The sequence below is a fragment of the Camelus dromedarius genome, chromosome 20 (assembly GCF_036321535.1).
Source record: "Camelus dromedarius isolate mCamDro1 chromosome 20, mCamDro1.pat, whole genome shotgun sequence".
NCBI classification, from domain to species: domain Eukaryota; kingdom Metazoa; phylum Chordata; class Mammalia; order Artiodactyla; family Camelidae; genus Camelus; species Camelus dromedarius.
In genome coordinates, this window is record NC_087455.1 from 1,100,379 (window position 1) to 1,119,266 (window position 18,888).

General features: G+C 52.2%; 1 protein-coding gene across 2 annotated transcripts in view; it reads left to right on the plus strand.

Annotated features, from left to right (window-relative positions):
• The window catches only part of ZC3H3 (zinc finger CCCH-type containing 3), an 82,945-nt gene that overhangs the window by 63,305 nt on the left and 752 nt on the right, over window positions 1-18,888 (plus strand). For both annotated transcript variants that reach the window (XM_031439775.2, XM_064476755.1), the window contains exons 9-11: window positions 1,060-1,191; window positions 16,393-16,577; window positions 17,184-17,557. In XM_031439775.2, the coding sequence (XP_031295635.1) occupies window positions 1,060-1,191; window positions 16,393-16,577; window positions 17,184-17,557 (691 nt within the window). The remainder of the gene's footprint in view (window positions 1-1,059; window positions 1,192-16,392; window positions 16,578-17,183; window positions 17,558-18,888) is intronic.

Consider the following 18,888-nt stretch of genomic DNA (forward strand, 5'->3'; position numbering starts at 1 on the left):
CATAGGAGCAGACCTGACAGCAGAGTGAGGAGGCCCGGGAGAGGTGTTGGCCTGTGGAAGGGCTGAGACCCACAGAGTGACAGCTGTGTAAGGTTGAGGCAAGGTTCCATCCCCTGAGGTGGGACCAGACAGCCCAAGAAGCTGGCCTGCAGCAGGGGCAGGGCTCACCCCGAGGGCCCCAACAGAGCAGTCGCCTGGAAGAGTCGCAGCTTCAAAGGACAGGGTGGGCAGATCAGAGACCCCTCCTGCTGGCCTGCTGACCCTCAGGTCTCAGTTCCGCCCAGTGGGGAGAAGGTGGGCTGCCTCTCTCCCACTGCCAGCCTGGAGGCCAAGAATGGCTGGGGCCACACAGCCCTGCCCGGGCTGCCCACCCGATGTGCCCCCACCAGGTCTCCCTTGGGCCCACCTGCCAGTGGGCCAGCGCGGGGGAGCCAGCCCCCTGCCTGGCTTCCACGGTGCTAGCCTATGGTCAGTGCGTAGCCAGAGTCTGCTGCCCAGGCTTCCCCAGGCCGAGTCAGGCCCCAGCTCACAGACCCCCAGCTCGTAGACGCTGCCAGGCACCCACGCGTCAGCCAGCTGGAAAATCTGGAGTTCAGGCCCTGTAGGCTGTCAGCCCACCTAGAGCTCCCACGCTCTGCCTCCCTCCTCCCCCAGCCCCTGTTCTAGACAGCAGCCTCCTCCCGGCCCATCCCCCACAGCCCCGCGGCCTGGAAACTGGGCAGGCCTAGGGCAGATGATGGGCTCGGGTGACAGCAGGCCTGGGCCTGCGCACAGCCCCGCCTCAGTGCGCTCGTCTAGACCGGGCAAGGGTAGACGTGCTCTCTGGCGACCGTGCCTTCTTGGGGAAGCTGAGGATCTGACTTCGGGGTGGGCAGCACCTCTTGCCAGCACTGTTTATTTCTCCCCTGGGGCGGGGCCAGGGTGAGGGTCTCCAGCCACAATCTCTGGTGGCTGCCGCCCGGCAGTGGGCCCCTGGAGTCCTGGTGCCCCTCCCCGTGGAGTGGGGCAGTGGAGGGGTCGGGGGTGTGGCCGGCCCTCACTGTCCTCCCTGCTCTGCAGATGCCTGTGTGCTCCTACTTCCTGAAGGGGGTCTGCAGCAACAGCAGCTGTCCCTACAGCCATGTCTACGTGTCCCGCAAGGCAGAGGTCTGCACTGACTTCCTCAAAGGCTACTGCCCTCTGGGTGCCAAGGTGAGGCGCGTAGGCAGGTGGCAGGCAGCCCCCGGCCCCCCCCACCGGAGCTGGTGTGCCCCCGAGGTGGGGGGGCTGAGGGAGCTGGTTTGTGAATGACACCCAGCCTGGGTCATGGGTGACTCTGCTTTGCCACCTCTGGCCACCTGTCAGCCCCACGTGCGGGCTGCCCTTGTGGGAAACCCCCAGCAGCTGAGCACCAGGCGTCCCTCTGTGTCACTGCTGTCCTTCAGGTCTGCGGGGCTGGTGGGAGGCTGCATGGGCAGCGTGGCCCTGGGCTGGGGGCCCCTGGACAGGCCTTCTCAGTACCCCGTGCCTCAAAAGGAGGCATGCAGCATGGTCCCCACACGCTGTAAGTGGCGCCCTGCCTCGTGGGCCCGCAGGCTGGCTTGGAGACCAGGGCAGGGCTGCCAGGGAGCTCAGTGGAGGTGAGGACACCGGGCCCATGCTGGGGGTCACTGTAGAATCACAGCCGCTCTCTCCCTGCTGCCGTGAGGCTCAGCCCAGGCCAGGCTCAGGCAGAGGTCACTCCTGGGAGGCCCTGCCCAGAGTGTGGAGCCCAGCAGGCCACACCAGCCCAGCCCAGGTCGTGGGGTGAGGGGACAGGACCCCTACAGAGGCTGTGGGTGATTACTGTAAAAGAGTCCCATTTAAATGAAAACATCAAAGCGATATTCAAGTTCTGCTTCTATTAGTGGAAGTGCTTACTGCGTCCTTTCGGCGGGTGGGCGCTGTGTGGCTGCCGCGTGCCGGGTGGCGGCCTGTGATTACAGCCGGGAAAGTGCTGAGCAGGCGATCCGGCGAGGAGCACGGTGGCCGGGCCGGCAAGGGTTAACTTTATTCTCTAAATAATGTGGAAAGCGCTGAGTCGTCACCTCGTGCCTGGAGTGGAAGTCCTCAGATGGGCCCCAGAGAGTTTATAATATTCCACTGAATCACGTGGAATTGTTAACCTTGCTTCATAAAGCGACGGCTTGTTAAAGAGGCATGGGCCCTTTTCTTGTGAAGAATTCAGGCTGAGAGGAAACCTCTGCCCCTTCCCCTGTTCAGGGCTGCGCGCTGCCTCTGGCCGGGGCTCAGAGGTCGGCCTCTGCCATCTCCTTGGGGCCCTCGGGGACCATGGCCATGCTCCCGCGGGATGGCCATCGCCTCGGGTGGCCCGCAGTCCTGGTGTCACAGTGTCACAGCCACAGTGCATCCTCCGCCTGTCCCGTCCCTTTGATGCTCATTCCTGGCGCTGGGGGTGGGGTCCTTGATCAATTGCTGTCGAGTCAGCCGAGGTGCTGGGTTTGGCTCCTAATTAACGCATGTGTTGTGGGAGCCACTCTGAGGCTCCGGAAAACCAGGCTCTCAGCGCTCGTGTTGGAGCACAGCTGTCTCCTGCCTGCCACCCACTCCCCACCCTGCCCTGGGTGTGGTCTTCCCATCTTCCCCACTATGTGTTTGTGTCCATGACTCCTCCTGCATCCCACTCCTCCCAGTGGCTCTAGTCCCTTACTGTCACTGTTGGGTTTCACGCTCACGTGGTCTGGCCCGCAGGGTGCAGGGGCCCGTGCCCACTCCAGCCCTGGACCACCACTCCTCTAGGCACCCAGGCTCCTCTCCCCTCCCTCGGATTTAAAACTTTTGGTCTGGGTGCTCCCAGCTCACTGCAGCTGGGGCGTCACATTTCCAGCCCCTCTCCTGGCACAGAGCTGGGAGCTGTCTGAGTGCACGTGTGTGGTTTAATCCACAGCCACCTCTGTGCTGACACCCCCCAGCCCTCAGCCGAGCCCCAGCCCTGTCTGTGTCCCTGCCTCCGTCACAAACTCTCCACCGCCGACGTCCTTACCTCTCCTCCTCTGTCGGTGCCCGGCCTTCAGGGGGCTCCAGCGGTGAGCTGAGGTGCCCGGGTCCCTGCCCCCTGGCCACACACACCCCCTGCTCTCTCCCCTGCGGAAGCTCTTTTTCATCTGGACATCATTCTCTGGGATCCAGACAGCATCTCCCCGTCACCGCCTGTTAACTGGCCTGAGGTGCAGCCTTCCTTAGGCTAAATACTTTCTATTTTGGGGGGCAGAGTCCTGCCATTTTTCTCCTGTGGGTCTTGCTCCAGGATCTGTGCCCACCCGAGGCCACAGCAACTTGCCTCCATCTGCGCCAGCATGGCTTTATGAGCATGGCAAGGGGTCCTGGAGACGCGTCTCTGGGTCGGGGCTCGGACCCTAGGCCAGCCCCATCTCTGCCACTTGGAGCCGTGGCCCCGCACAGGTCACTTCGCCCTCTGGGGGCCGTGGTGTCCCGTTATGTAAAACTGGGATAATGGCAGCACTCGCTGCACAGGAAGACCGGGAGGACCAGGGGTCAGCGCAGGAGCCGCAGCCGCGAGCGGCCTGGGCTGTGGGGAGGCTGCGTGGCCGCCTCGTCGTCTGCTGGGACGGACGGCCTCACCAAGGTTCTCTGTTTAGTGGGTCTTTTCCCCGAAGCTGCACACAGAGCCCCCATCCTCTCCTCTCCGACTTGTGCTGCCATTGAAATTGTAACAGCCAGCTTTACCGAGGCGCAGTTTGCGTGTCGTCCAGCCCATCCTCGCAGGCATTCCCATCAGTGGGTTTTAGTCAGTTTACAAAGCTGTGCAGTCATCACCACAACCCAGTTTTAGGAATTTCCATCACTCCAAAGCACCTCCCAAGACTTCTATAGGCAGGCCCCCGGCCAGAGCGCACAAATCTGCCTCGATCTCTGTAAGCCTCTTCTCTGGGCATTTCACACATGAGAGGCCTGCAGTGAGCAGACGCTGGCACCTGGCTTCCCTTGTGAGCGTGGTCTGAGGGTCGTCGTACTGTGGCGGCGAGCAGGACCGCAGGCCTCTCTGTTGTGTGCAGAGACCACTCCTGCTCCCTGCTGGTCAGTGGACGGTCATCTGGGTGTTCCCAGTCAGGGCTCTTGGGGTGAGCCCGCTGCGCACGTGTGTGGTGTGCGGGGCTCTGTGCGGCTTCAGCCCTGCTGGTGGATGAGAAGTGACCTCTCACCATGGTGTGGGTTTGCATTTCTTGTATTTCTGGTGACATCCAGCCCCTGTGTGCTTGTTGGCCAAGCCTTTACCCATTTCTTCGCAGCTTTGTTGAGATAGAATTCACATTCCACGTAAGCCACCCATTTAAGTACATGGCACAGTGGGGTTTGGTGTGTTACATTTTTACTTGCGGTAAAATGAACACAACGTATAATTTGTCGTTTTCGGGTGTACAGTTCAGTGGCATTAATCACATTCACAGCATTGTACGACGACCACCCCTGTCTGCTTCCAGCGCTGAAACCGTCACCCCAGGCACAGTCTCTAAGCAGCCAGCAGTGACTCTGTCCCTGCTGTCTCCAGCTCCTGGCAAGCCCTCATCTACGTTTGTCTCAGTGAGCTTGCCTGTTCAAGAGATGTAACATAAGTGGGTCGTACAGTGGTTGTCCTTTCACGTCTGGCTGCTTTCCCTCAGCATCACATTCACAAGGTCCACACACTGCAGCGCGACAGTTCATTCCTTTTGCAGCTGAGTGACGTCCCACGCCCTGTCCATCTCCTTGCCTGGAAATGGACACTCGGTGGTGCCTCCTGGATACCGTGACTCACGCTGCTGCAAACCGACACCGACACACGAGTGTCTGTCCAAGTCCTGCTCTGCCCTCCTTTGCGCAGAGGGTACCTGGGAGTGGAATTGCTGGACTGGATGATAATTCTGTGTTTAGCTCTCTGAGGAGCTGCCACACTGCGCTCCGTAATGACTGTACCGTTTACGTTCCTGCCAGCAGGGCAAGAGGGTTCCGTTCTCTCCGCATTCTCATCCATTGTTCTTTTCTTTTTTTTAAATAACCAGCCTAGTGGGTGGCATCTCGTTGTGATCTCAGGTTGCATTTCCTTAAAGTGAGTGATGTTGAGCGCACGTCCATGTGCCTGTTGCTCACTGGCATATCTTCTTTGGAGAAATGTCCATTCAAGTCTTTTGCCCATTTGTGAATTGGGTTGTTTGGGGGGTTTTTGTTGTTGAGTGACAGGAGTTTTTTATATATTCTGGATATTAACCCCTTATTGGAGATGTGATTTGCACATTTCTCTCCCACTCTGTGGGTTGTCGTTTCACTCTGATAGTGTCCTTTGATGCACAAATTTTTTCATTTTGTTTAAGTTCAATTTATTTATTTCTCCTATTACCTCCTGGTGTTTTTGTGTCCTATCCAAGATACTTTGTCAAATCCAATGTCATGAACTTTTCCCTTGTGTTTCCTTATAAGAGTTTTATGGTCTAGGTCTTTGGTCCATTCTGAGTTAATTTTTTGCATATAGTGTCAGATAAGGGCCCAACTTCATTTTTTTGCAGATGGATGTCCACTCTTCCCGGCACCGTTTGTTGAAAAGACTGTCTTCTCCCCATGGACTGCTCTAGGCACCACTGTTGAGAATCTGTTGACCACACACGTGTGGTCTCCTTCTTGGTTCTCCGTTCTGTTACGTTGGTCTGTGTCTGTCCTTACGCCAGTGTTTTGATTACTGTAGCTTTGTAATAAGTTTGAAACAAAAAATCTGAATCCTTCGAACTTTGTTCTTCTTTTCCAAGATTATTTTGGCTATTCAGGGTTCCTTGAGAGTCCATATAAACTTTTGGGTGGGTTTTTCTATTTCTGTTTTGTTTGTTGTTTTTAAGGCCTTTGGAATTTTAACGGGGATTGCACTGACTCTGGATCACTTTGTGTAGTATTGTTGTGTTAACGATATTAAGTCTCCAGTCCATGAATCTGTGATGTGTTTGTATTTGTTTAGACCTTCAGTAATTTCTTTCGGCAATATTTTGTGGTTTTCTGTGTACAAGTCTTTTGCCTAATTGCTTAAATTTATTCCTGAGCACTTCATACTTTTTGATGTTATTGTAAATGGGATTGTTTTTAATTTCCTTTTTAGGTTATTCGTTACAAATGTATAGCAATACAGTTGATTTTTGTGTGTTCCTTTTGTATCCTAAAATTTTTGCTGAATTTATTTATTAGCTCTTAGCAGTTTTCTTGTGGATCCTTTAGTTTTCTACATATAAGAGCATGTTATCTGCCAACAGAGAAAATTTTCTCCCTTTTTGATTTGGATGCTTTTTAGTCCTTTCTCTCTCCCTCCCTCCCTTCTTTCCGTTTTTTGCCTAATTGCTCTGGCTGGAACTTCTAGTACTATGTTGAAAAAAAGTGGTAAATGGGATATCCTTGTCTTGTTCCTCATCTTAGAGAAAAGCTGCCAGTCTCACTGCTGAGGATGACACCAGCTGAGGGCTTGCTGTGCGCAGCCTTTATGTGGAGGCCCTTCTAGTCCTTGTTTGTTTGGTGTTTTTGTTATGAAAAGGTGTTGAATTTTGCCCTGTCTTTTTTGCATCAATTGAGATGATCATGTGGGTTTTCTTACCTTCATTCTGTTAAACTGGTCAATCAAACATATTGATCCCATTGAATCACGATTATGTTGATTGATTTTGGGGGTGTTGAACCATCCTTGCATTCTGAGAATAAATCCCACTGGGTCATGATGTATAATCCTTCTAATATGCTGGTGAATTCAGTTTTCTAGTATTTTGTTGAGGATTTTTATATCTAAGTTCATAAGTAATATTGATCTGTAATTTCCTGTTCTTGTAGTATCTTTGTCTGGTTTTAGAATCAAGATAAGCCTAGCCTCTTAGATAGTTTTGACTATTGTGAGTTAGGAACTGTTCCCTCCTCTTCAGTTTTCTGGAAGAATTGAGAATAAGTGTTAATTCTTCTTCACATGTTTAGTAGAACTCAGCAGTTGACGCCATTTGGTCTTGGACTTTTCTTTGTTGGGAGGTCTTTTGATTACTGATGCGGTCTCTCTACTGAACGGTTGACCCTGAACAACACAGGGGTTAGGAGCACCAATACCCCAACCCACCCCCATCAAAAATCTGCAAATAACTTTACAGTCAGTCCTCCATATACGTAGCTCTGCATCCACAGATTCAACCAACCATGGGTCGTGTAGTGCTGTGGTTTGTATCTGTTGAAAAAAATCCATATATACATGAACTCAAACAGTTCAAACCTGTACTGTTCAAGGGTCAACTATATATACGTCTGGTCAGATTTTTTGTTTCTTCTTAAGTCAGTTTTGGTAGGTAGTGTATTTCTAGGAATTGGTTCATTTCATCTAAGTTGTTAAATGTACATGTGTAGAATTGTTTGAAGTATTTCTTAATTATCTTTCTGATGTCTGCAGTGATCCTGTTTCATTCCTGACATTGGAAATATGTGACTTTTCTTTTTTCTTTGTTTCGCTAGAGATTTGTCAGTATTGCTGATCTTTTCAAAGAGCCAGCTCTTGGTTTCATTGATTTTTCTCTTACTGTTTTTTTCTTTTCAATTTTATTGATCTCTACTCTTACCATTATTGTTTCTTTCTGTTGCTTTGGGGGTTTTTTGATCTTTTTTTCCCCTATGTTCTTTAGGTGGGAGCTTAGATTATTGACTTAAAGATTTGTTCTCTATGAATTTAGTTATCTGGGTCCTACAAATTTTGAGATGTTATATTTTCATTCAGTTCCTTTTTTCCCCCTCGAGACTTCCTTTTTGACCCACAGATTCTTTGGAAGTGTGTTGTTGAGTTTCTGAGTGCTTGGAGATTTTCCTGTTATCTTCCTGTCATTAACTTCTAGTTTGAGTACACCATGGTAAAGAATACACTCAGTATGGTGTTACCTCTTTTAAAATTCTTGAGGTATGTTTTATGGCCCAGGATACAGTCTATCTTGTATATGTTCCATGGGCACTTGAATGTGTGTTCCCCTCTTGTTGGATGGAGTGTTTCATAAATGTCAATTAGATTTTGCTGGTTAAAGGCATTTCTTAGTTCTTCTGTATCCTTGCTGATTTTCTGTCTGTTCAGTCAGTATTTGAGAGAGGGACGTTGGAGTCCCCAGCTGTAATTGTGGGTTTGTCTTTTTCTCCTTACATATCCCAGTTTTCACTTCACTTATTTTACAGCTCTTTTATTTGGTGCATGTCAATTTAGGGTTGCTGTGTCTTTTTGTTGAATTGGTCCTTTTTATCAGTATAAAATGTCCCTCTCTGTCTCTGATAATCTTTACTCTGAGTCTTCTTTATCTGGTATTAACGGAGCCACTTCTACTTTCTTTTGATCAATGTTTGCGTGATATATCTTTTTCCATCCTTTTACTTTTCACTTACCTATAGCATCATATTTGAAGTGACTTTCTTGTAGACAACAGATAGTGGGGTCATGTTTTTAAATTTACTCTGCCAATCTCTGTCATTCAGTTGGTGTAGTTAGGTCATTTACAGTTCATGTAATTATTGCTATGTTAGGGCTTAAGTCTGCAATTTGATTTTTGTCTTCTGTTCTTTCCGTTTCTTTTTCCTGCCTTCCTACGGGTTACTTGAACATTTCTTAGAATTTTATGTTGGTTTATCTATTTTTTTTTTTAAATCCCATTGTGCTTTTTTTTTTTAATTGAAGTAGAGTCGGTTTACAATGTTGTGTCAGTTTCTGGTGTACTGCATAATGTTTCAGTCATACAAACACATACATATATTCCTTTTCATATTCTTTTTCACCATAACCTACTGCAAGATATCGAATATAGTTCCCTGTGCTATACAGTATAAACTTGTTTATCTATTTTATATGTAACTATCAGTATCTGCAAATCTTAAACTCCCAATTTATCCCTTCCCACCCCCTGCCCCCTGGGTAACCATAAGTTCATTTTCTATGACTGTGAATCTGTTCCTGTTTTATATAAGTTCATTTGTCTTTTTTTTAGATTCCACATATGAGCGATCTCATATGGTATTTTTCTTTCTCTTTATGGCTTACTTCACTTAGAATGACATTCTCCAGGGCCATCCATGTTGCTGCAAATGGCATTATTATTTTTGTGGCTGTGTAGTATTCCATTGTATAAATACACCACAACTTCTTTATCCAGTCATCTGTCAGTGGACGTTTAGGTTGTTTCCATGTCTTAGTAAATAGTGCTACTTTGAACATTTGGGTGCAGGTGTCTTTTTGAATTAAAGATTCTCTCTGGATAGATGCCCAGGAGTGGGATTGCTGGGTCATATGGTAAGTCTATTTCTAGTCTTTTGAGGAATTCCCCACTGTTTTCCATAATGGCTGCACTAAACTACATTCCCACCAGCAGTGTAGGAGGGTTCCCTTTTCTCCACAGCCTCCCCAGCATTTATCACTTCAGGGCTTTTGAATGATGGCCATTCTGACTAGTGTGAGGTGATACCTCATTGTAGTTTTGATTTGCATTTCTCTGATAATTAACAGTATTGAGCATTTTTTCATGTGCCTATTGGCCGTTCATATGTCTTCATTAGAGAATTGCTTGTTTAGGTCTTCTGCCCATTTTTGGAATGGGTTGTTTGTTTCTTACTAAGTCTTATGAACTGTTTATATATCCTGGAAATCAAGCCCTTGTCATTCTCATCTTTTGCAAATATTTTCTCTCATTCCATATGTTGTCGTTTCGTTCTGCTTATGATTTCCAGTATCAGCAAATCTTGAACTCCCAATTTATCCCTTTGCACCCGCTTCCTCCCCCACCCCGTAACCGTAAGATTGTTCTCTGTGTCTGTGAGTCTGTTTCTGTTTATAAATAAGTTCACTTATGTTTTTTTCAAGATTCCAGATATAAGTGATACCATATGGTGTTCTGTTTGTTTGTTTGTTTGTTTGTTGAGGGAAGAGGTAAGTAGCTTTATTTATTTAATTTTTTTTTTTAGTGGAGGCACTGGGGATTGAACACAGGACCTTGTGCATGCTAAGCACGTGCTCTACCACTGAGCCGTACACTCTCCCCTTATATGGTGTTTTTCTTTCTCCTTCTGGCTTACTTCACTTAGAATGACGATCACCAGGTCCATCCATGTTGCTGCAAATGACATTATTTCATTCTTTTTTTTATGACTGAGTAGTATTCCGTTGTATCAATATACCACAGCTTCTATGTGCAGTCATCTGTGGATGGACTCTCAGGTTGTTTCCATGTTTTGGCTGTTGTATATAGTGTTTTTGAGTGTATATCTTTATGTAGTTTTGGGGGGGTGCGCTAGGCATTGCACTGTGTGTCTGTTACTTGTCGAAGCCTACTGGTGTTGTGGTTTTCCCAGCTCAGGGAAAACCTCACCCCCCCCCCAAAGTGGAAACTGCCAGGGACGTTGCCCCTGCGGACTGAGCCTCATGCGCACGCTGTGCGAGCTGTGCCTCAGCCGTCAGGCACAGCGGGGGACACTCAGGGAAGCCGAGTGTGTTCACCGTGTCTTTCCTTGCTGTCGCTCCAGGTTTCTCTTGGTGGTTTCCTTTCTGTTTAGAGAACTTCCTTTGGCCACTGTTAGCGGGACGGCTGGCAGCATGCTCCGAGGTCCCCTTCATCTGAGAACGCCTTGATTTCCCTTCTTTCCCAAAGGAGGCTTTTGCTGAATAGAGGGTTCTGGGTCGGTAGCTCTTTCCTCTCAGCACTTGAAAGATGCAACACCGCTCCCTCTGGCCTCTGTCGTGTCATTCGACGTTTGTCCCCTGCAGGTAAAGCGTCACTTCTCTGGCTGATTCAAGGGCTGCTTCCTTGTCTTTAGCTTTCATAGGTCTGACAGTGATGTATTTTTTGGTGAATTCCTTTGGTTCTTCCTGTTTGGGGTTTGCTGACCCTCTTGAATCTCTAGGTTTATGTTTTTTTGCCACGTTTGGGACATTTTCAGCCATCATTTCTCTGAACACGTCCTCTCCTTCCACAGCCCTCCTTGTGTGAGAGGTGGGTCCTTGGCCGTGTCCCCGCTGGCCCTTGAGGCTCTGCTCCTCTTCGAGCCTGTCCTCTCTCGCTCAGGTTGGGTGATGTCCATCACTCTGTCTGCAGCTCTGACTCCCCTCGGTGTTCTCTGCTGCTTTGAGCCTGTGGCCAGGGGCTTTTTTTTTTTTTATCCCAGTTTATTTTTTATTATGTCTTTCAGTTCTAAAAGTTCCATTTGATTCTACCTTAAATCTTCTTTTTCTTTGTTGAGACTTCCTGTGCTTTCGTTGTTTCAAGCGTGTTTGGAAGTGCCTGTTGAAAGCCCTTGTCAGAGGTGGCTGGTGCCTCTGCCGCCTGGTGCTAGCTGACACTTAGTTTGAGGTCTTCCTTGCTCTTGGTACCATGAGTCATTTCCTGGTGAAACCTGGACATTCTGGCTGCTATGAGATCCTGAATCTCGTATAAGCTTTCTGCCTCAGCTGGTTTTCTCTGAGACACCTGTGGCAGGTGGACGGGGCAGTGGAGGTGCTGCCGTGTCGCTGCCAAGTGGAGCTAGAAACCCCGGTTCCCCACTCAGCCTCCAGGGACACCTGAGGGGCCTCCCTGTTAGTCCTGGGGGGGGGCAGTACTTACTTCCCACTCAGCCTCCACTGGAGCCTCCCGGGTCGGTCGAGGAAGGGTCCCGCGTTCCTGCTCCCTGGGGCATCCTCTGGTACCACCCAAGCAGGATGGAGAGGGGCGCCAGGGGTCAGGGCTCCGCACTCAGCTTTTGCACCTGAGTTGGCACTTCCAAGCTGCCAGCTGCTTCAGCTCCAGGTCAGGATGACAAGGCAGGAGCAAGTCCTAGGACCCAGGGCCGTCTCCCTCCTTGGGTCCCCAGGTCCCTGGTGGCCTGCCTTCTCTCCGCCTTTCAGAGCCGTCTAATGTTATCAGGGTTTAGTTGTGCTTCACGGAGGGATGGGGGACAAATGTGTCTACTTACTTCATCTTACAGGAAGTGGAAGTTCCTTCTGTTTCTTTTCATGCCAATTTTGGCTTACTTTCCCCAGAAACTGATCTACTGTATCTAGGTTTTCACTGTATTGGTGTGCAGGTGTGTTTAACACTCTCTGTTGCCTCTCAAGCTTTTAACCTTCTCCATCTGTATTTAGTTGGCATTTTCTTGCCTTTTCCCGAGCTGTCTCGCCCGATGCTTGCCCATCTAAGTGTCCTTTTCAGACAACAGAGCCCACCCTTGGGATCAGCTCCGGTGGTTGCTGGGCCCTGGCCTTCCAGTGACCTCCGATGCACTCGGGAGGAGTCCAGCCAGCACCTTGACTCAGCGGGGCCCTGGTGCCCCGCCACCTGCCCCGCCGCCTCCTCTGGGCTTGTTCTCTGCGTGGGGCCCAGCACCAAGTGCTCATCATTTATTGTGTGATAAGCATCTTCGTGATAACCGTAGATTTACTGAAAAGTTGCTGATGGAGCAGAGTCCCCATACCCTCTGCACCCAGGCTCCTCCACTGCTAACGTCTGATGTGACCATACCAGCTGTCTGTCAAAACTAAAAAATTAGCACTGATACATTACTACCAACTTAGCTTGAGGCTGTATTTGGATTTTACCCAGTTTTCTACTGATTTCTGTTTTCTGTTCTAAGATACCACACTGCATTTGGGTACCAGTTTTGGAGGGAATGACAAAGTGAATGAGGCAGGCCTTGCCCTAGGCCCCATGGACACTGACCGCGGCAGATGCGTTCGAGAGGCGCGCAGAGGGACAGCGGGTGGGCGGAGATGGGCAGGAAGGGGCACCTCCAAGGTGGAGAAGGGGCAGCTTTGGTTTTGGAGGGTGGGAGGGAAGCTGGTGAGTCACAGGGGACTGGGGACGTTGAGGGCCACCAGTGGAGGAGCTGCTGGCAGCAGAGGGAGGACCTGCCTCCAGGAGGGAGGACTGGTGAGGGAGGCCACCGTGTGGGAGGCTGAGGGTGGGGATGAGCTGGCGGGACCCAGGTAGGGTGGGAAGGCCCGCACCCCCAGGCCAGCTCTGCACGGTGAGCAGCTGGCTTGGAGCAGACAGCCAGCGGGGGAGGCCCTGGACAGAAGGGCCCCCAGAGCCACGGTGTGTGGTTCAGTTGGTCCCTGTGGCATGGGCTTCACGGGGGACAGGCCGACATCTGGGGAACAGTCTGTGCCACAGGCTCGGCTGTCCCCCGAGGAGACCAGGGCTTTGAGCCTGTGGTGGGGGCCACAGGCACAGAGTGTGTGGCAGTTGCTGTGGCAGGAAACACGCGACTCCTGGGCGGCCGGTGCCTGTTACTAGTCGTGGACCCGCTTCTCTGCCAGCCCTCGTGACTCTCAGCCTCTTTTTTTCTTTCTGACCACTTTGAGAATTAAGTTACCTTTCTGAATTTTTTAATTTGCCTTCCTCTGATTTAAATGAGACCAAACATCTTCCCCAGTGTTTAAACCCCTGGTGCCTTCTCTGCTGAAAACCACCTGGAGTTTGTTTCTTTTTAAGGGAGTGTGGGGACGTTTTCCCACTGGGTCAGCTTTCTCTTAATAACTTGTGGGAAACTTATAAAATATAAATATGAACATTAAAATACATCAACGTAAAATATTATGGATATTAATCATTTGTCAGTTGTATTAGTGGCAAGTATCATATTTCAGTTTGTGGTTTTTTCAGTTTTCTGTGATGCATTTTGAAGAACTGACCCTCTTTTTTTTTAAATTTTTTTTTTAATTGCAGTACAGTCAGTTACTATGTGCCAATTTCTGGGGTCCAGCACAATGTCCCAGTCATGCATATGCAGACATACATTCGTTTTCATATTCTTTTTCATCAGAAGCTCTTAATTGTAATGGAAGTAACATTGTTTGCTCTCTCCAGAGCTCGCACATCTCGGGTCTCGAGCAAGGACCCTCGCCTCCCGCGAGTGGTGCTGCCGCAGCCCCAAGCCCTGTGGCCACCTCTCAGCCCAGCGGGAGGCGATGCCGTTTTGCCCGAGCACGGAGGCTGCCCGACGGGCCTGTGCCCGCAGCTGGCCCCCTGGGAGCAGGTTCCTCGGGGTGGCTGTCTCTGGGCTCTGCCCTCCTCACTGCTGACTGGCCGGAGCCGGTGCCAGGCTCTCTCGCAGGTTTGAGCTGCTCAGTCTTTCACAATAATAAAGCAAATTCCTTCAGCTTGTTCTTCCTCATGGCTGTTTTAGCTCTTCTTGCCCTTAATTCTTCCAGAAATATATTTTCAATTCATAGTAAGTTTTTTAAAAGTTGGAATTTTGATGGGGATTGGCCTGAATCTGGGCCTCTGTTTGGCAAGAACTGGTACCTGTCTCCAGTGCGTCTTCCTGCCCGTGAGCAAGGCGTCCGCCTCCCGTTACACAGGCCTCTCCTTCGATGTCGTCGAATAAAATTCTTATTTATCTCTTAGAATTTTTTCCTGTCAGTTTTATTGTTATTACAAATAACATATTTTTAAATTTTATTTTCTCACTGTTCATTGGGATACGGACATACAATTTTTAATAATTGATTTTGTTTCCAGCAACCTTGTTAAACTCTGTTAATAATTATAATAATTTATCCACAGATTCTCTTGGGTTCTTCTACATAAACAGTCGTATCTTTTGCAGAAAACAACTGTTTTTCTTCCTTTGAGTTTAAATGCATTGCCTTTTTTTCCTGCTCCTGCCCTCCCTGTGGTCCATGCGAAGTTGACGAGAGGTGACAGTGGGCTTCCAGCCACGCCCGTGGCGGGTGATGCTTTCTGGAAGGTTCTTCGAAGAACCTCTGTATTAAGCCAAGGAAGTTCCTCTCTGTCACTAATCTGCTAAACTGTAAATTGTGGCTGAATTTTCATTGAACATGCTTTCCTATCCATCAAGGTGCCTCTCTTTTCGTCTGCTAATGTGCATGTGTTTGTTCACTGATTTTCTGACGTTAAACTAACCTTGCACTCCTGACATAAACTTAAATTGGTCTCCACATATCAGTGTTTTTACACATTGCAAAATGCAGTTTACTTATAATTTGTGTAGAACTTTGGAGTCATTGTTCCTAAGTGAAATCAGCCTAAATGTACCTTTCTCATCTAGTCCCGGTCAGGTTTGGGCTTACGGTTGTTCTGGTCCAGTAAACAGTGTTGAGGAGTTTCCTCTGTCCTCCTGGTCTCTGGGCCAGTTCACATGGGGCTGGAATGAGACCCCCTCAGGAATCCGTGCCAGAGTTTCCCTTACTGTTTAACTACTGATTCAGATTCTTTTACGCTTATAGAAATAATCACTCAGTTTTTATGTCAGTGAAGGAAGGGAGGGAGGGAAGGAGAAGCAAGCAGGCATTAGCCTGAGCCTGTCTTCTGCTGAGGGGCAGGGCTGGGTCTGCCAGGCACGGGGACGAGCTGGCAGGGGTCTCAGGGGTGTTCAGAGCCTGCCACCTGCCTCCAGGCACCAGCGTGAGGGGCTTCTAATCCCTTGGCAGCAGCAGGGGCCAGGACAAGAATGCGGCCAGCGCCCAGACCCTGCTCTGGGACGGGCGCCCACTCCGTGGGGTCCTCAGCCAGGCGCTTCGTCCTGGGTGCTGGGCACAGGGCCGAGATCCAAGACTCTGAGGACAGATGTCCGGGGTGGCAGGTTATGAGGCCCAGGAGGAAGCGGTCTAAAGGCCGGGCCACGTGTTTCCAGTGGTTGTGCCCCTGGGCATCCAGGGCTGCTTGGGCACCAGGGCTGGTTTTACACTCAGCTCTGGGGGGTTGGCAAGGACTCTGCCTGTGGCGGTTCTCATCCAGTCTGTCTCTCCAGCACTTTGTGTCCAACACCAGGGGCAGTTGGGGTGCCCAATCTTGCTTCACCCCAGACACCCTCCCCTAGAAGGGCCAGATGGAAGTGGGCACACAGCAGGGCTGCAGCATTGGTCTCTGCAGCTCCCATCCTGGGGCAGGAGAGCTGAAGAAGGACAGGCCTTGGGCAGAGGCTTTGTGGTTCCCTGCAGGCCTGGCAGGCAGAGCTGAGGCTATGTTGCCCCGAGCACCTGCCCGATGGCGCGCCCCCCCACGGGTATAATTAGCCACAGTGACAGGTGTGATGGATCGGGTGTGTGGCCGGCCTTCCCTCCACACGGCGTGGCCTCAGCCGACCTGCTGCACCCCCAGGCTTGAAGCCTGAACCCCACCCAGTGAGTCCCCAGGACTAGTGGCCACCACCCCCGACTTCTGCCAGTATGGGTGGGCTGCGGTCAGGAGGAGTTAGTGCCCTGAGAAACCCCAAGCCAGCCCACAGGGTCTGTGAGCATGCAAGGGTCCCCACTCAACCCTCAGATTGCTCAGGGGACATCTTACAGATAGGGTAGTGTGGGCTGGGGGCCACTCTGGGCTGGGGGCCTTAGTCATCCAACAGGAAGCTCTCCGGCCTTCACTGGCCCACCCAGCTGCGCTCCTCCTCCCTCAGTGCAAGAAGAAGCACACGCTGCTGTGCCCCGACTTCTCCCGGCGGGGTGTCTGCCCGCGGGGCGCCCAGTGCCAGCTACTCCACCGTAACCAGAAGCACCTCGGCCGGCGGACAGCCGCACCCCCAGCCCCGGAACCCAGCAGTGCGCCCCCCAGGAGCAGGACTTCCACCAGCCACGGGCCCAGGTGACGGGGACAGTGGGTGCTGCATGCGTAAACCCTTGGGGCGGTCAGGAAAAGGGCCCTCCTGCTCTGGGGCACAATTGGGATCCTCTCTGGGGAGCCCCCAGGCCCTGCCCAGCTCTGGGCTTCAGACCCAAAAAGAAACCTCCAAGTTGAGCGAGTGAGCCGTAGAGGTTTCCCGCCCCCGGTCCCCAGGCAGGACAGAGCTGAGGGCGTCCTGGCCCAGACCAGCCTGTGGAGGAAGGCGGGGCTTCTCGGCTGCCCACTCCCACTCCCCGGGGGAGGGGAGGATTGGGGCGATGCTCATGGCTTGGCCCCGTTGCACTCACCTGCCCTGGACTGGGAAGCCTCCGGAAGGTGAGAACAGGGACAACATGGAGCTGCCTCGGGCTGGATGCCCCATGACATCATCAGCCTGTCCTTGGGGCTGAGGGCCGCCTTGAACCTGCTCGGCGAGGCCTGCTGGCTGCTGGGACCGAAGGGGCAGGGAGGGTTAGGAGCCTCACTGCTGAGACAGGCGGGGCACAGGTGGTCAACCAGCACCCTCCAGACCCCTGCCCTGCACACAGCCGCTCACCCTCACACCTCTGCTCCCCTTCCTTCCCACAGGAAGTCCTCGGCTGCCCAGCGACCCAGCAGACAGACAACGAGCTCCCCTACCGCCGTGGCTGCTGGCCCGGCCTCCCCCCCTCCCTCCCCACGGGTTTTAGCTGCAGCTTCAGCCCCCCCCTCTTCCATCTCCTCCCCATCCTCCTCCTCCTCTCCGTCCTCCCCCTCCCCTTCCTCCCCCCCTCCTGCCTCCCACTCCCCCTCCCTGTCCTTGGACCAGGAGGAGCTGTCTCTGCAGGAGGAGGCTGCCTCGGCAGGGACGGGCTCCAGCAGCCTCTCCAAGCTGCCTTCCTTCATCTCCCTGCAGTCTTCGCCCAGCCCAGGAGGTCAGCCCAGGGCCCGGACCCCCAGGAGCCCCCCCACCAAGGACTCAGGTAGGCAGCCCAGCCTCTGGAAGCCAGCCCGGCACTCCTGCAGGGCCCACCACAGACCCATGGGGTCAGAATCTCTAGGCGGGGCAGGAAGGTGCCAGAGAGCCCATGTGGGCTGGGCATGGAGTGCCAGGTCCCTGGCTGAGGGGCACACCTGCTGGCCCACAGGAGCAGGGCCATCCGAGGTGCGAGCACAGCAGTGCTGCCCTCACAGGCCACCCCAGCCGAGGCCTGATTTAATTAGAAAGCACCCATTTCTGTTAATTTGTTCTGGAAGATCAGCGCACGCTCCTGGGGAGAACAGATGCTCCCTCTCCCCTGATGAGCATTTGGGGCTTGGTAAATGGCTCCACTCAGCCTTGTTTAGGAGAGAAAAGAGGATTTTATGGCTGCAAACGACCCTTTCTGTAAACATTTTACAGCTCTCCGCGCGTTTGAGTGACGATAAACCCTACGCAGCTCGGCGGGCTGCAAATTTGCGACCATACGGCTATCATTTTATTGTCATATTTCACGGTCGTAACATTAATGGAAGATGCTGGCTGAGCCTCTCTCGCAGCTCTGCTGAGCATGCTTACAGGCCTGCCTCAGCTGGGCTGGGGCCCACACCTCCTGCTTGCAGAGCCCACAGCAGGCCCTCTGCTCACCTGCCTGGCCAGGCCAACACCAGCTCCCCACCAGGGAGGACACTAAGGGGATGGGGCACGGGGCAGACAGCCTGTGGAAGCCACCTTATTTTTTTTTTAAAGTAATTATCAGGAACCCTGCCGCCCGCGCCATTATCAGGGGAAGCCGGCGGGGTGGTCAAGGGCCACCGCTTCAAGCCTTCCTTCCCTGCTGAGGCCTTGCCCACTTCCTGGGAGCCAGAGGGAGGCCTGAGACCACATCAGGGCAGGAAGCCAGGCTGGACCCGCCCCTGCCACCACCCAGTAGCGGCTGAGGCCCTCGGTGGAGCCTGCGGGCCTGGGCCCCTAGCTGCCTGGGCCTGACATCTGCACTCTGACTTGGCCAAGCAGGTGGCTGGGGTCCTCAGCCCTGAAGTGGGGTCCCAGGAGGAGAGGCGGGCTTGCAGGGGACACACGGACAGTGCTGTGCCTAAGGGCAGCCACACGGAGGCTTCTGTGGTCAGCTGGTTTGCTGGCCTATGAGGTGGTTGGAGGGGAGAGGCTTTGGTGCCCAGTGAGTAGAGGGTGCACAGGGCAGGAGCCCGACCCACTGCCTCTCCTCCTCCTGCCCCCAGGCCTGTCACTGTACACAGGGGGGCCTCGGTCCCTCCCTCACCACCCAGCAACTGCTCCCACACACCCTGGCTTTCCACGTCGAAGGCTCCATCT